The 18655-nt window shown below is 40.1% G+C and overlaps 1 protein-coding gene across 1 annotated transcript; it reads right to left on the bottom strand.

Annotated features, from left to right (window-relative positions):
* Positions 1-348: 348 nt before the first annotated feature.
* Positions 349-13552, bottom strand: ARRDC4 (arrestin domain containing 4). The gene is made up of 8 exons (XM_002825871.5): positions 12990-13552; positions 8505-8571; positions 8129-8276; positions 6060-6162; positions 4801-5057; positions 4135-4297; positions 3438-3592; positions 349-3050 (listed from the first exon to the last, which is right to left on the bottom strand). Exons 1-8 carry the CDS (start codon positions 13294-13296, stop codon positions 2994-2996), a joined length of 1257 nt encoding a protein of 418 aa, XP_002825917.1. The 5' UTR covers positions 13297-13552; the 3' UTR covers positions 349-2993.
* Between the last annotated feature and the right edge of the window lie 5103 nt (positions 13553-18655).

Here is an 18655-nt window from a genome sequence, read left to right as displayed (position 1 = left end):
CTAAATCAATCCTGGGGAGATTCTGGACAATCAAACACTCAAACTCAGGAGGCTTTAAAGAGTAATCCTTATCATTTGGGAATAAATGATTATACGCTTTTTTAACGAATATAGCTTTAGTTTCCTCACTTGTCTCAACTACTTTTCTTCATGGAATGCTAAAATTGGACTACCTTGGGAAACGGAGCCCACTGTAAAAACAAAGTCAGGTTCTAGGGCTGTTCCTCCCTCGTGATAACACGCCTAGAGAAAAGGATTTTAACTGCAGCAACATTTGTTTTTTTGGTATTGAATTCCCTTAAGTCTATAATAATTTATATTTGAAAAAAAAACTACCAACTCATAGCATTAGTGTAATAATTTTATTAATAAAACGAACCCATAGGGTTCAAACAAGCGTACAAAGTATTTTTTTTTTCCTGTAGGTTAAATTGTTACATTTTTAATAATAAAAATAAGAAAACTTTCATAGTTAACAAAAACATAACCCTTGCCTATTGTTTCTTACTGTGCAAAACAAAAACATAAAGAGTTTTGCTCACAGAAGGATTTTGTGCACCAAAACATGCACATTTTCAATTTCAAAATTTCTGCATCAAAATGAAAATTCCAAGGCCACGTTTTTGTTTTTTCAAACTAAAGAAGAGCAAGAGGGGAATAACCAAGCAAATAACAGCAGCTACATTTTTAATCTTCATTCCCAGGTATTTTCTGTTTCAATGTAGAATTCTCCACATTCATAAAATGATATCTTCAACCTACTGCTTACGGTCAGATATGCCAGTATCAGTTCAATAAGGCAAGTCACACCTTTTAGCTATTCTCTTAAGTCCTACAGAGATAGTTTCACTTCAATTTCACAGGGACACTTCATGATTTATCTAATAAAGGTGATAATCCTAGTGAACGATTCCTTTAAGTAGTTGCTTTCCTAGATGGAACCAAATAATTAAACTTTCTCTCTCTCCATACTGGAGTTTGTTTCTTTCATTATGTTTTAGTATCATGGAGTTGAACAATGCCTTGACAAGGCATGAACTATAACTCAGAAGTCAATAAACAGTTGAAGATGATCTTTTCTAAAGTAAAAATCAACTGTTTAGACAACACTTAAATACACATTACCTGTTTAAAGACACACACACACACAAAAGCAAAATTTAAAAACCAAATCAAGGAATAACGTTTTGTGACAATTTCAGTAGCACAATTACTGGTCTAACAGTTTTGCATTGTGGGAATTTAAATAGCGGCTTACAATGAAAGAACTATGCACGATACTTCCATGATTGCAGAGGAGAGGTAAGCCCAGAGGGTGAAGAGCATACCTTTGCCTAATGTGTGTAGAAAATTCCCTGATCAAATGGCCAACTAACTTTTAAATACAAAATTTAACCTTAGAAGAACTTTTCTATTTTTGGTGAACATGCTGATTGAAAGAAAAATCAATCATTCTGTTAAATGAAGTACAGTATTCTGCAGGGGAAGCACCAGGGTTTCTAGATCAAACCCTTAGGACATGAAGAAAACCAAAGTACTCTGCTGGTTCAAAATCTCTATCACAGGAATCCCTGGCTCCCTTCCACATGTCCAGAGATGCTCTCAGCTCAAAAAACCAACAGATGGAAGGAAAAGCAAGTGAACATGTGACCATCTAGGAGGGGAGCTGGGGACAGTAAAACACTGCTCAGACTTTTAGCAGCAACACAATCCTGTTGGTCTGCATATCCTGAGGTTAAATGATAATAAAATATTGCACCAACACAATAAAGAAAATCACAGTTTAAACAATTACTGAAGAACTGGAATAATGTACAATGCAGTGACTGCCATCAGTAGACCTAGGTCTCTTGACAGGAATTAAAGTTGTGTCTTTTCTAAAAATGGCACTCCTACCTTCTTTTGGTTTGGTGTTTATTTTGACATTCTCTTAGGTATACATATATTTATTTCCATTTAATGCTAACTTACTGAATTTTCCCCTTGGCCCAGTTTCATATTTAGTGATAGATGAGATTGTTGCTGTAAACAGCAGCAACTCCTAAGAAGAGTACTCAGGGCGAGAGATTTAAAAACATATCTGATAACCCCATTAGAGGTAGGTTAGAAAAAGGCCTTTTATTTTGGACTGTGTAGTTATCAAGGCATCCTGCAGATGCAACCTTTTCTCTCCCTTCTTTCTCTGACATGCTCCTAGGTAAATAAGATATGAGGAAAATCAAACATATATCCTGTTAAAGCACTTAAAGGGAGTAAAAAGTACCGCCTTCAACAAAACGTGTTTTCACATTGATATTCATCTTTCCCCTTTGAACTGACAAGCTTTTCAAGAAACCCTTTCTTGGTTTCATAATACTGTACTGCCAATTTATAAACTACATTTTAGTCTACCCTTGAAAGAATGAAAACTGTAGTACTTCATTAGGACCTCATATGACCATGATCTCAAGAAAAGATACTTTCAATGTCTTTAGGCCTGAATATGGTAGGAAATCATGAAGCACCCAAAACCTCAGGATCTCACTTCGTATTTGGAGTGGGCCATTCTCCTATTCACGCACACCCTTGTTTTGTTACCCTCTCCAAAATCAAGTCTTCACCCCTTCAGTTCATATTGCCTTCGTTCCACTCTTTACAACACCATGGGAAACTCCCACAGTGTTTCCACTGTTTACAGATTCCTTTCTCTCAGGTCAGCGCAGGCACCCTTGCACTTACTCTATAACCATCAGGACTTCCATTACATTCTGTGACTTTGCACATCTTCATCCCAGTTTCTAACAGGGATATATATATATGACCATCATATAAACTTGTGCAGCAATCCTGTCAGCCCACCAGAAATTTCTCACATTCTTTAATTTCTATTGCCTTCAGTCTTGATGTTCATTTATGTTTTCAAGTGAATCTTTCCTGTCTCTTTCCCAAAAAGGCAGAAGGAAAAGAACCAACATTCTAATTTGATGATGAACACAGTGATTTCTGAAATATGTTCAGAGAATGAAGGAAACAGGCTGGGTCTCTTCTACATCGCTAGGATGTGGATCAACCTGCAAAAAAACAGCAGACTGAGATTAGTGTTGTAGCATTATTTAAAATGGTTCTAGTACCTATTTCTAATTATATGACGGTTATATGCCAAGTGGGTCAAAGCCTGTGTAAGTCCCAGAAGGTGCTTCAGTTCTCTATATTCCATGGCCAAATAACACACCTTAAAGGCAATCCACAATACTGTATATGATGCCATAGATCACAAGGACAATAGTAAAAAAATCTGGCAAATGAATCAGCGATAATCTATTACCACTGTATAAACAAATTTAAATGTATCCCTTACTAATTACGAGTCAGCAACAGACACTCTAATAAATGGATGACAATAAATGATTATTTGACAATAATACAGTAAAAGTCTAATTTTCTTTTGCTTTGCTTACCTCTGAATAAAGAGGTGGGGGTTGAAACCGGAATTCTTGTATACAGGCAAACATAGGACAGCACACTTCTCCCTCACAGTTAGGGGGTTGAGGGTAAGGAGGAATGTGTCTAGAGAATTCTTCCTCTGATACCACATCTGCATAATTTGGTGGTGCTGAAATAGAAATGAAGTTGGAGTTAAGAAATCCACTCAAAAATTAATCTCAATTCTTAACTGTTACAAAAACAAGAAACAGCTAAACTTGAAGATAAAAATACGGCATTCTTTCCCTCTAATCAGCAAGGTTTTATGCATATTACAATAAAAAATAGATTCTCCTTTTATTAAACTACTACTAACAGATTATATTCTAGTCTCTTGAGATATAGGTAAACAAATATCACTGAAATATGACTACAGAAAATACATAACACACCATACATTTGACTATTTTTCATTGTTTTCCTATTACAAATAGGAATTAGGAAATGTACATCTTGTTCCTGAATCTGCTATCAGCAGCTTTGCATCCTAGATAAAGCTAAACTTTCAAAGTCCCTCCCAGGACTAATGCTCTATGATTTTTTAGTAGTAGGAATAAAGATACCTATAGTAGCAGTACTAATCAACATCTGAGCACTTAATAGCTTGTATATTCTGTTCCTAGGTATTTTCTAGGTAAAGCTTCGTTATGAAAGAATGCCAAAATATTTTACCTTCAGGCTGTTCTGGCAGGGTCAGTGTCAACCAGCTCATATCCATACTGAACTGGCTGGCAATGCTGGAGTTTCTGCTGCCAAAACCATTATATGGAATTGTACCAATCACTAATGGCAGTTCGAGCATCAGTTTTTTAGCACCAGGAATGTGAATATATACCTAATAAGCCCCCCCAAAAAAAGAGAGAAAGGAACAAATGTAAGTTACACCTCCAGTAGGTAGCCCAATTAATTTCTTTTTTTCATAGAAACATGCTTTTGTCCGCTGCCACCACTCCCATCACAACTCTCAATTGTCTTGATTAAACAAAATGAAGAGTACACAAAACATAGTGAATGCTCTGTGAAAGAGAACTGTGTCCTTAACATGCATTATTGTAGGTTTGCATGGCTTATATAATAATTATAGAAAATTAAGGATATGTCTTCAAAATAATGAACACCCCTTAATGCACCTCAATTCTTTTATGGCATTCTATTAAATGCCCTGTGGGGAATAGTTTTTTATTAAAAACAAGGGCCAATCTTCATAAAGTCCCCAATTGGTGTTAATGCTGAAATAAAATGACATTTTTATAGGTAACTCTACATATGCACAGTAACATGACATCAGTTATTGTCCATCATACACATTTAAAAAAAAAAAAAAACAGCTTTGCTTACAGCTAAGGAATAGTCCACTCTGATAATGCAGCAATCCAGGATGGATGGAGTAACAGGTGGGATTTTTAGCGTTTTCCCATTCCATGTGTCCGTGCTCCCAGAAGCGATGTGGTTTCCTCGCACATTGGCGACCATGTGTCGAATGGTCTTTGTTTTTCCACTAGCCAAATATGTCTGCGTTTGGAAAATAGCAGCCTTTGGAACAATCAGACGAGAGGAACAATTCTCTATTTCTGCATAGATTGGAATAGCTTCTCCTAAAAAGAAAACAAAACCAGGGAGGATTCAGACTCCTGAAAAAGTTCTCACCACAATGGATTAGGGCCGTATAGCTGAAATGTTCCAACATCACTTTAACAAATTGAGAAGCTTTGATGGAAAACATATTGTAAATTCAAGCCAGAGAAATAAAAATTCACTGCAGGTTGTGGTAGATCTTATTTTCTAATCATTGCATTATTGACTTTTCTAAAGTAGCAATATTGCATTAGCAATTCTAAAGATATGTAAATGACCAGTGTCTATATAAATTAGGATAAGACATACAAATAAATGATTCAGAACTATGTTAAGTATAAAAGATCACTAACAAACTCATTAGTGCTTATCAAATTAAAATCTGCCTAACAGGAGAACAAAGCCTTTGCTTTTAAGGAATTAATAATGTTGAGGCACAGAAAGAATCAACGGATGGATTAGGCAAGTTTTATAACATTATGGCTCCACATCATACCATTCCATACTGAATTCCTTTCTAACAAGTCAGAATCCTGGAGCAGGGGCCAAATCCACTGCTGGAAATGGGCCCTTCACTAATGGCAGTTCCAGTAACAATCTGATTGTTAAGTTTGTTAATACACTACATTCCAGTCCCATGTATTTGCATATATCAAGCCAGCATGGATCAGAATGTCTAATAGCATTTCATACTCCAGTAGTTCTCTTTTTAGCAATACAACCCTGGAGATTCTTTTGCAACATTAAAATCAGATGCTGGCATTTTCTCATTCCTCTAGTTATACTCTTTGTTACTAAAGGAACAGGATTCGAAGTCAGAAAAAAACAGGAGTTTGACTGGAAACAATTCCTCCATTTAAAAATACTTAAATATCAATTATTTATATTAAAAAGTATCACTATTCATGTTTTAAAATACTATACACGTCATATAATTACAAAAAACACTATTTAAAATCACTTAAAATTAGCTAAGAAAATGAATGAAATCTTTCATTTGGACTTTCAAGCATTTTGCTTACCATTACAGTATCCCTTTCTTTCAATTTTGGCACTCAGCGAGACTGGACCAGAAGTGAAAAACCAACAGCCAACCATTTTCTCTTGAGTTTTCAATACCGGGGTCTTGAAAATTTCAAACAATAAAACAACCTTAATTAAGCCACTCTAGAGAACTCATAGAACTTACAATTATATCTTTCTTCACAGAATGGTTGTAAGGAAATACCAAAAAATGAATAAAACTTTCTTATCCTTATGTAACCTATTAGGCCAAATATGCACAAAAACAGGGTGTTAAGACTCCCCTTTTAGGAAAACTACAGTGAATTTTCAGATTCAAAAATTAGCATGACACCATCTTATTTTACCCTGAAGTCATTATGTTTCCAGGAGATAATATACCATGTTTTTTTTTAAAAAAAATCAAAAGCTGTATTAGTACTTATAAACAGGACAGAATTATTTTTAAGACTTTATATATAAAAGTCAGGTGGAAGGATAAATGATATAAAAATAAAAAATAATCAGAACATTATATTTATTTTGGCATTTAATAAGTGGAATAAACAAACAGCCTTTTCCCACCACTTACTTCAAAATGCATTATCAAGCAGAAATTTCATGTGTTCTTAATTTGGAATGGTTTTGGGGTTTTGTGTAATAGTACAAATAACATGCGTAGTGTTAACAGATCTGAAAAGCTTATTAAACATACTATCTCACTGTAGTATTCTATAGTGTCAAGAGAAGTTACTACAAGATTTACAAGGTTCAGTTTACAAGTTACACACACCAAAGCTTGCTGTAAAACCCAGTTACTTGCAATATATTTTTTTTATTTATACAAAGAATAGTAAGGGATCAACAGTGTCTGTTTTTGGCAAAGACAAATCCCTTTAAATCAATTCCCACAATGGTCATAAAAACTTTAAAAATATTTAACCTCCCAATTCTAAGTAGTTTTTAAAAATACAAGCTACTTGGCATCACCAATTTTTCAAAAATGGTTTGAAAGCAGCTGTTAAAGTCATAGCTATAAGCCAGGCCAGCTGGGTGCTGGCTATTTTATGATTCTGACCACAAGAGGCCATGTAACCACAGCATATCTGCTATCTTTTCATCATCTAAAGGTGAACATTAAATTCTATTTCTTTTTCATGCGAAAATAAGACTTAAACAACAACTTTTAACTGCTAGCTTTTTCCTTGTCTTTAAAAACACAGGCTAGAAAAACCTCCAACATGAAAAATACATCTTTGTCACATCAGTATCGTGATGGAAAGTTTAAATTATCTCAGTATTTTCTATGAAGTAAAAAAAATCATTCATTCATATTTAAATGAAGAACCATTAGGTCCTAGTAGCTATCATGAAAGTACAAGGTATAATTTTATATTATTTTGATAATATGGGTTTAGATAAAAGAATCTAGCTCATTAGCTCCCATCTTGCCTATTCTGTTGTTACTTATAGCCTGATCTTTCTTATCAGTCTACAGTATTTCTGGTGATTATTAGAAGTTCAATGCTTTAATGTGGCCAAATCTGTCATAAGGAAATGATAAGTGAAAGGATCTCGGCGGCAGCTGCATGCACTTACTTAATGTTAGAAAATGACATGCAAAATGGAAGGATACATAGCATAATGGCCTGAGCTTCAATAACAGGCTGAGCATGATTAATACTCTTCCATAATTACTGTTCCTCAACCTGCTATTATTGAGGAGTTTAGAATACCCCAGTCCTGTAAATGTGGCCACTCTGGTAAAAGTAACTACTCTCTGTGTGTGCATTATTGTTATTAAGCCTTATTAATGCATTTCAAGCCTGTGTAACTTTTTGGCAAAAGAAGCCCTGAACAGCAGGGACATAATCAATAGTATTAACACACACAATTTGTAATTTGTCCAACCTAGAATCATATATTTATAGTGAATGCCTTTGGGTTACAAGATTGTGTTTTCCAAGCCATCAGAAAGTGACAGGACAGACTACCAGTAAACTGGCTAAATATAGATCCCACTGTTGAAAGGAAGGAGGAAGGGAGGGAAGGAGGAAAAGGAGGAGGAAGAGAAAAAGGAAGAACTTACTAATAATGCTGGTGTGTTGACATCAACATGACTAACAACCTGGAGTTCCCGCTTTACACTCTGATCAGGTACCTTGGGTCGTTCCAACACTGCCCGCACACAGTACTGAATGCTTCCATATTTCCCAGTAAATGAGGTGACCAAAGGTCTGAAACCAACCAAAGACATTAATTATGCGTTTACTTTTCAGTTAAACAAAGCCAAAAAAAGCATGGTTTAAAATGTTTTAGGTTGGAAATAAAAAAAGAATAAGTCTATTTAGGGACTATTCAGTATAAACATGCATACCTGAGAATCCGAAGATACCTAGCAGTGATAAATTTGAATAGACATACTGCAGAGAAAGATAACCACAAAATTGTAGTGTTTCACTTACTCAGATGGAAGTTGAAAGCGAAATGGGAATTCATGTTTTCCAGGCTGTAATAAAATGATGCCTTCACCTATAAGAGATTGTATTTTATTTTAATGAAGGATAGTTAGTATTAGATCAAGAGTTTTCACAATGTAAATAATTTTTGAAGGAAGTTTTTCTCGCTACAAAATGCAGCATACTCCAAAAGTTCATTAAACAAACGTAGAGAATTAAGTTTGAATGTGTGTGTGTGTGTGTGTGTGTGTGTGTGTGTGTGTGTGTGTCTATGTGTTTTAGAGACAGGGTCTCGCTCTATTGCCCAGGCCAGAGTGCTACGGCCTTGAACTCCTGGGCTCAAGCAATCTTCCTGCCTCAGACTCCCAAGGAGCTGGGACTAGATGCATGTGCCATGGTTCTTGACTAATTTTTAATAATTCTTTCCGGAGACGGGGGTCTTGCTATATTGCCCAAGCTGGTCTCAAACTCCTGGCCTCAAATGATCTCCCACCTTGGACTCCCAAAGCACTAAGCTTATAGGGGGGAGCTACTGCACTTGGCCAGTTTCTACCAAGTACCATAACACTCACACATACATACACACATATTCCACTCTCAAATAGACCAATTACTAAAGTGCTAAGGCTCAGAACTCCAACATACATATATATGTGTATATGGATATGTATATATGTGTGTGCATGTGTATATGTAAAAATCACAACTGCTTACCCCCATTCTATTACACTAACGGGAAATACCAATATTAAATTGGACCAAAAACTAATTTAGCAAAAGACAGATTTATTTTGGGTATACCAGAAACATCACACTGAGTATTCTTTGAGCAGAAATGGAAAAGAGAGCGAAAACTTTATGAATATTATTAATACTGGGTATAACACAAAACAGCGAAACCAACAAGACAAGCTATTAAGCAAGTCATGTATGTATCCTTGAGCTCTCCTGACTAACACAGAGTTTCTTGGTGGCTAACTTGGAATACAGAAAGGGCTTTACCAAGCATGGCCAGGGCCCTTTTCTCAGCTTTGGGTTACCAGCTCCATTTTATTTCATGCAGAAGCTTATCACTGGATTGTGAGAAGGCCAAAATGCAGGGTGTAGAGGGACTTTGTAAGGCCAGAGGCACCACTGAAACCTCTGATGAAGGCACCAAGACAATCTGTTTAATTCAGATCCAAAGTAGACTTCACCGCTTTCACGGTTGGTCAGGAGGCTCTCTTGAGAGACTTACACACTGTCCTTTCATTGCATGCTCAGATTTAATATTGAATTCCCTTATTGTGGATAGGATAAATAAGATGAAGAAATCGGAACACAGAGACAGAACTCTGAGATTTGCCTGGTCATCTGACACTAAAATGAAGATTTCTACTTTATCCATTCACTAAAAAAAAAATTTAAAAAAATCAGTAGTGAAATGGGAATTTTTTATCCCTTAAATAAAAAAATAGAGTTTTATTTTATGACCTTAACCAAGTCAGCTGACATTTCAACTTTGTACTTTTAGAAAATAGGAACACATTACTGACCCATTAAGTCTTCTGAATCTATCCCCAATTTTTAATGTGTTAACATCAAGGGGGATAAAAAAGTGACACACCTGCCACTTAAGTCAATTTGAATACTCCACAGTTGGGTGACTGGAGGCAAAGTGAAGAACAAGTCACAGGGGCGTGAAATCATGTTAAATGCAGTGGCAGGGCGGGTCCCAGTGGCTGAGGTGTGCTCAGGAAGGTTGCAGCAGAGCAGGGACCAAGGAAGCATCTCGACCTGACAGCTGTGGAGTGAAAGGCTCAAGGCAATCCCAGTGCTCCTAAAAGAGCTGGGCTAAAGTTCTAATTTGAAATTACTAGATTACAGAACATGACCAAGTATTTACAAATGTTTTGAAATGTGTATTTCATTTGAGTTTAAAATGTATAGTGCTTAGATTCCAGGCACCGTGGATAATCCTCAAATAGACTGGGGGAGGAAAGGGATTACATGCTTGTACACAAGTAATGACCATAGAGTGCTAGAACCTAGAGCATCCACATAGGAACATGGGTGGGTCCGACATCTTCAGGACCTGAGGGCTGGAATGGAGACAGGTAGGAAGGGAAATTTAGATAAGGGAATAGCATGAGGAAGAGCATGGCAGGCATTTGTGGGGAACACAGTTGCCCAGGATACTGAAGAGAATGAGAGACATGAAGTTCCCCTTTCATTAAGAAACAAATTGATACCGGACCTATATCATTTAAAATGAGACTTTCAACTATCTCAAAACATAAACAGGAAAAAGAAATGGAAAACTGATAAAAATGGGTTATAATATTTAGAATTCAATCTTTGTTTTCTTTTCCTCTTTCTCAATTTTTGTTTTTAATGTAAAAGGTTCACAAGCTGAACCATGTGCCCATTTCTGCTTCTGCACCAACCGCTCAGTATTTCTGTCTTGTATACTGAGCACTACAAAGTCACAGGAAGATGTTTCAATCACTAATGGTCTTACAGCCGAAGCTCATAATTAAAGGTTTTGATGAACCGTGGGGATGCAGAAGACCATTACCGAGGCAGAGACTGGGGCTCAGGAAGGGTGAGGGACTTGCATAAGGTCACACTGCTGCTGGGTGACCAAGAACTGAAACCAACTCTCTGATTCTGTCTTGTTTTTCTACTATAGTTTCTCCATAACAATATGAAGAAAATCAGTCACAATGACAGCAAGTAGTTGAATTAGATTAAGGATGTCAAAGAATTATCTGGAGAGCATTTGTGAAAACAGATCCCAGTGCTACATAATATGGATTTCTAAAAATCTCCTTAGGTGAATGCAACACAGACAGGTTTTGTAATTAAATTACCCCCAGAATCTAGACTGTGTCAAGATGCTAACTTCTTCCAAGCTATAGATATTAGGGGTGACTCATTTTTTTTCCTCAACTAAAAGAGACTATGATTTTAAGCAAAATGTAATTGTGCCAATATGTGCTATAATACATTCTAAAACAAGTTTAACATTTTCAAATCGTCTAGTTTTTACATTCTGTTCCGCATGTATATATGTGTGTGCATGTGACAAATAGACATCTGACTTGTGAATTAAAAAAAATATTTGTTAGCCCAGATTTTACCAAAGCAGTTTTTTATTGCTAATCCCAGGTTCAACTGCTTTTAATTTTACATCTATTTACTCAGCAGTTAAAGGCCCAGAGATAGAGTCCAAAGTCCTGGACAAAAATCAATGTATGTCTCTCTCCCAAGGTCCTTGACTCCATTCAGCCATCTTGCAAATTGTGTTGTCTGCTTCCGCTGGGGCCTGGGTTGATCCTGGAAGCCATACTGAGGAAAGTGCATGAAGTGCATCACTAACACACTGTTCCCATTGATCCAAAAGGCAGTTTTGGTTCCAAATATGGTTTTCCTCACTACAATTTTGGGATCACTCAGATGATCACTTACCTCGAGGACTTCACTGTGTCCACAGTAGGATAAGGCAAAACCACATATTCTATTATATTTTGTATAAGACATAGCACATAGATATAATGCGTTTACTCTTCAAGGAGAGGAGGTGCATACCATTGTTTTATTTGATAGATAAAAGCTCATGGCAAAAAGGTAAAAGTTTAAACTAGTTTCCATCCATGAAATAAGAGTAAGACTCATAGTTCTTAGTATTTTCGTGACTAAAGGGATCCAATTTTGGTGTCTAATATTAATGAAACACTCATGTAGTGTGTCCCCACATGGGTACTTCTAGAAAAGTCTACACTATGAACTGGACTTCACCAAAGTGAGCAGGAAGGGAAATCCCGACACGCCCAGATGCCCTTGTCTCTAAAGGCATTCTGAGTGGAGAGAAGTGGGGGAGAGGGGAATGGGGGGGAAGAGGATGCGGAGAAAACAGCAGCAGTATCAGGTGGAGGCACAACTCTTACTAAGTTGCCCTGCTCCCCAGCAGAGGGAAACCAAGCATGATGGTTAAGTCTAGAAAACACTTCCTTTGAACTCCTACCCCTCAGGAACTACTTCCCTATTCCCAAAACCAAATTTCTGCTAATTCATCATGAACCAAGAACGCATCCAGGAGAGGGAGGAGTGGAGGCCGTAAGACACGGGCACCTCGGAATGGAACCTCATAGCCGCCGGTTCCACCCGTCCCTTCCTCGGACCAGAAGGAACAGGACCTGGATTTCTGGATCCCCCACTGTCCAATCACAGGTTCCCACTGCACCCAACGGCCCCCTCCCGTCGCGGTCCTAGAAAATCCCGAGCTACTGGTCCCGGTCAGGCCCGGCGGGCCAGGGGCGGGGCGCCAGGTAGAGCTGCGCACCCAGGACTTGCGGTCTCTCCTTACCCGCGAGGCTAGGCCGGACCCCACCCCCGGAAGCCCGCCCTGATCTCACCTGCCAGGTGGGCATCCCGCGGGTGCGCGGCCTCCCAGCCCCTCCCCGGCCCCGCAGCCTGGCGGGGGAACCCCAGGCGCTCGCCTGCGCTTACCGGCCGGGGGCTCCCGCAGGCTGAGGCGCACGTTCAGGTACTCCACCTCCGAGAAGACAGCCAGGGCCGCGGCGCTGGCCGAGGCGCGGGGGCAGGGGCTCGGGCCCCAGGCGGCGGTGGCGCGCCCCTGGGCCTCCAGGCGCAGCGCGCGCAGGGCCACCGGCTCGGACGCCTCCAGCAGCACGTGCCCGGCCACCGTCTCGCCGCTGGAGTAGCAGCCCTTGCGCTCGTCCTCGAACACCAGACCCAGGCTCTTCACGCGGCCCTCGGCACCCACGGCCGCCGCGCACCCAGCCTCGCCGCCCATCCCGCCGGGCGACTCGTCCCTGCCCCTGAGGTCGGCAGAGGCCCGGAGCCGGGGTCGCGAGCACAGCGGCGCCGCTGTCACAGGCGCTCGCGGCAGGCTGAGGCCGCCGCGGCAGCCGTGCGGTACCCGATGGAGCACCGGCTCGCCGAGGGGCCTGTCGCTTTAACAAACCCAGTTGGGGCTGGAAAAGGGCCGGGATAGCCCACCCCCGGCGGGCGGCCATTGGTCAGCTGCGAGCCCTGCTTCATGCTGATTTGTTGTAGATGGTCACTGAGTCATTTCATTGGCGCTCCCACGCGTGGGTTGGCGCAGGAAGGCCGTGCGTGATCAGAGAGTGTTGGCCAATCGGGAGGCTCCGGCGTGCACGTGCACAGGCCGTTTACTGGCTGAGGCCAGGCACAGTCCTGGAGCCCAGGCCAATAGCGAGGCGGTGCGCCCATGTGGACAGACAGTGGGAAACAGTATCTGTCAGGGAGGGGGCGGAACAGGGTTATCTCCGGCTCTTAGCGTGTCAGCCGTTCCCATAGTTACGAACGGGGGCGGGGTTTCTAGCAGCGTAAGGACTTTGCAGGAGCCACTGGGTTCTCGTTAGAGCATGAAGTTGTGGCTGTAACTGGCTTGTGTTTATGATTACATCTGCAATACTCGAGAGGAAATAGATGCTCTGGGAAACGGAACTCGGCAATATTTCCTTTTGAGATCTTGGGGGCCGGCCGCATCGGGACTTTAATGAATGACTTGGAATCTTCTAACCTCCAGGTTTTTGATCCCCGCCTCTACCAGGTTTCAGAATTCCCAGCCCATGTAAGAGCCATAGATAAGAAAAATGAGGGTTGTGGTTTTAAACCTGATACATCCCCTAAGGAGTTCTCCTCCTAAGCTCCGCAGTGTCGCTGTTAGGCATAGCTGGAACTCTGATTCTTCCTGCTGTAAATAAGGTCATGAATCACATTGTTTTTGAACATCTGTCACTCAAGTTTTTGCCCCACCCGAAAGTTTCCTGACATCAGTATCATATCCACAAAAATTTCCAATTGCCTTGATGACTTGTTCCTCACACCCACGGTTCCTCTGGCTTGTCCTGCTGCATTTTCCTTTTTAACCTTCCATTTTTTCTCTGTTCTGTTTTTTACCATCTTGCATAGCTGTCATTAGCTGGCCATCATTTTCTTAACTTCTAAGTTGTCCCCTTATCGACATGCCACGTTTGTGAGCTGTTATGTATTGATTAATCTCACAATGAAATTTAACAATTTTCCTAAAAAAAAAAAACCTCAAAGTAAAGGTTGCTCTACTACCCTCGTTGAGTTTAGATTATTAATCTGGAGCTTTAGTAAAGTTTTATAAGTTCAAAATTTCCTTATTACCTCTCAGAGAAAGTGGAAAAGTCACAAATTAGGCTCTGTGTAAAGTTCAGAAATAGTTGCTATTCTCTGACCATTTCGTCTAAAATAGCTCCCAACATGCTCTTACTCTGCCTACTTTTTTTTTTATAACACAACCTGACCTTACGTGTTTATCTTTGTATTATCCATCCCACTCATTTGAAACACAGAACTTGTTCTCATTCGTTTTTTGACCTCTAGGGCCTAACACGGATCTTAGCATACAATAAGCGCTCAATAAATGTTGAGTGATTGAATGATGTATCCTAACCATGTAGTATTATTGGCTCTGCAATACATGAATAGTGTTCTGCCTCTTATTCTACTAAACTTTCACTGTCTCCAGGCAATGGTTCCCTCCAAATTAAGTGGCTGGGAGAGGGAGAAAAGGACAATGGTCCTAATGGTGTTGAAAGGACAAAATGGCAGATTTTGCATTCTGTACTGGGAAAGACCAGACTCTCTGTTCTCATTTCAGTTAAGAACAATTTTGGCCAGCCAGGCGTGGTGGCTCACACCTGTAATACCAGCATTTCGGGAGGCCGAGGCAGGCAGATCACAAGGTCAAGAGATCGAGACCATCCTGGCCAACATGGTGAAACCCCGTTTCTACTAAAAATACAAAAATTAGCTGGGTGTGGTGGCTCGCACCTGTAGTCGCAGCTACTCGGGAGGCTGAGGCAGGAGAATCTCTTGAACCTGGGAGGCGGAGGTTTGCAGTGAGCCGAAATTGCGCCACTGCACTCCAGCCTGGGTGAGAGAGCGAGACTCCATCTCAAAACAACAACAGCAACAACAACAACAACAAAAAAACAATAGTTTTGGCTACAGGTAACAACAGAATGTGTGACCAACACACAGTCTACCTTTAAAAATATTCCTTGTTTACTAGACGAAAAGGTCAGTAGTAGAGTATGGCCCCTTCAGATTGATGCATCAGAATCCTTTTATCTTTCTCCTTGACATACTCTGCTCCCTTCATCGTAGTAGGGATTAACACAGCTCTAAGTGTCTCCTTCTCTTCCTTACACCACAGAGTTCAACACATAAAGCAAGGGAGGGTCTGCAAGCAAACAAAAATTCTCTCTTCTCTCAGAAAGAAGATATATTTATATCCTAGATGCCCCCAACAGACTTCTTACATGACATTGGCCAAAACTGAGTCATATGTACACCTATAGATTATTGACTGGCAAAAATAAGTAGGATTTTTACAATTCACTTAGACCAGTCATTCTTCTCTGGGTGCTGAACACAATCAGAGCTCTGTTAACAAGGAAGAGGGTCAAATGGCTGTTGAGCAGTCAACATTGTAGAGCCATTTGAATGGCTTAAGTGGGTCTGGCCAAATTTGCTATAGAGCAGAGCTGCCCCAGCCAGACATTAAGAGGATATTAAATAAAAAATATTCTATAACTAGAGAGAAGGTAATTTATATGGTGACTCAACTCATTCACAGATAAAATTCCATTTTTGTTGTGTATACATTACAATGAATATTCGAGTTCAGCTATTATTAATATAGCAGCATATGACAGTTAAAAAAAATCCAATCTGACAATCTCTTAATTGGCATGTTTACCATTTACATGTAATGTGATCTTTAACAACGTAACAACATTGGTGCTATAACTTGCATCCCCAAAATATGCAAAATATGGGGGTGCTATAACTTGCATCCCCAAAATATATGCTGAAATCCTAACGCCCAAGATGATGGTATTAGGAGGTAGGGCCTTTGGGGAGGTGATTAGGCCGTGAATGCCAGGGGCCTCATGAGTGGGACTAGTGCCCTTACAAAAGAGGCCCGAGAGAGAACTCTTGCTCCTTCCACCACGTGAGGATGTAGAAGGCACCATCTATGAAGACGCAGGCTGCTATGGCTTAGATATGGTTCGTCCACACCAAAACTCATATTGAGATTTGATGCCTGATGGGGCAGTGTTGGGAGGCGGGACCTAGTGGAAGGTGTTTGGGTCATTGGAGTTGATCCCTCATGAATAGCTTAACACCCTCTGGCAAGAGTGAGTGAGTTCTTGCTCTTATGAGACTGGATTGGTTCTCACTCGAGCAGGTTGGTAAAAAGAGTGTCGTCCAAGAGAGCTCTTGCTTCTCTCCCCATGTGATCTCTTTGTGCACGTCTGCTCCCCTTCTGCTTTCTGTGGTGAGTGGAAGCGGCCTGAGTTCCTTACCAGATGCAGCTGCCCAATCTTAAACTTTTTGGCCACCAGAATCATGAGTTAAATTAACCTCTTTTTTTTTTTTTGATATATTACCTAGCCTCAGGAATTCTGTTTCTTTAGCAACACTAAATAGACTAAGAGCCTGGGCGTCGTGGCTCATGCCTGTAATCTCGGCACACTGGGAGGCCAAGGTAGGCAGATAGCTTGAGCTTAGGAGTTGGAGACCAGCATGGGCAATATGACAAAACCCTGTCTCTACAAAAGATATAAAAATTAGCCGGGCATGGTGGCATGTGCCCGTAGTCCCAGCCACTTGGGAAGCTGAGGCAGGAGGATTGCCTCAGCCCAGGGGGTCAAGGCTGCAGTGAGCCAAGATTGCGACACTGCACAACAGCCTTGCTCACAGAGTGAGACCCTGTCTCAAAACAAAACAAAACAACCACCACCACCAGATGAAAACACAGGTCCTCATGGGACACCAAATCTTCTGGTGCCTTGATCTTCTGACTCTGTAGTCTCTAAACTATGAGAAATAAATGTTTGTTGTTTATAAGCCACCTCATTTTATGGCATTTTGTTATAACAGCCTGAACAGACTAAGACAGTCGGTTTTATATGTGTCATTTTATTATTTGCTTTGGTTGTGCCTTCATCAGTGTGTCTGTGTTTCTTTATTCTTTTTTTCCTGCTTTCATTTTGATTATTTGAACATCTTTTAGTAATCCATTTAAATTTATCTTTTTTTTAACTTTATATGTATTTTTAGCAGTTGCTCTAGGAATGACTGCCCTTCCCCTTTTATGCTATAGTTGTCATGTGTATTACATCCACATACATTAAAATTTACATTTGTACGAACCTCAGAAAACCCACCAGACAATTTTACATTTTATGTTTATGCTACTTTCAAGGCATAAACATAAAAATGGGGGAAAAGAAACAAATCTTCCTTACAGCAGAATCCCAAATAGTTTATATAGATTTGCCTGCCACTCACTGGGAGTGGGTGCTAGACCTAGTGACTTGCTTTCAACCCAGCAAACACTCTTTTGACCAGGTGATGAAGACTAACATCACCAGTGATAAGTTCTGTTGACAGTGTGTACCTCTCATATGATGTTATGTAAAGGGCACTTCACTTCTCTGATATTTTACCCTCAAACCATAAGTCCAGTCTAAGCATGAGAAAAACATCAGAAAAACCTAATTTGAAGGACATTCTACAAAATATTCAATGCATACTCCTCAAAATTCTCAAGGCCGTGGAAAATAAGGAAAGATTGAGAAACTGCCATTGAGCAGAAAAGGCTAAGGTGATGTGATAACTAAATGCAATATGGTATCCTGGATTGGATCCTAGAACAGAATAAGAACTTTAGTGGAAAAACTAGCAAATCCAAATAAAGTCTAGTTTCGTTAACGGTAATTGGTATTAGTCTGTTTTCACGTTGCTGAGAAAGACATACCCGAGACCGAGTAATTTATAAAGAAAAAGAGATTTAATGGACTCACAGTTCCACATGGCTGGGGAGGCCTCACAATCATGGTGGAAGGAGAAAGGCATGTCTTACATGGCAGCAGTCAAGAGAGAATGAGAGCCAAGCAAAAGGGGAGACTCCTTATAAAACCCTCAGATCTCATGAGACTTATTCACTACCACAAGAACAGTGTGGAAGAAACCACCCCCATAATTCAATTATCTCCAATTATGTCCCTCCCACAACATGGGGAAATTATGGGAGCTACAATTCAAGATGAGATTTGGGTGGGGACACAGCCAATCCATATCAG

This window comes from Pongo abelii, chromosome 16 (assembly GCF_028885655.2).
Source record: "Pongo abelii isolate AG06213 chromosome 16, NHGRI_mPonAbe1-v2.0_pri, whole genome shotgun sequence".
Lineage (NCBI taxonomy): Eukaryota > Metazoa > Chordata > Mammalia > Primates > Hominidae > Pongo > Pongo abelii.
This window is presented reverse-complemented; position numbering and strand designations above follow the sequence as displayed.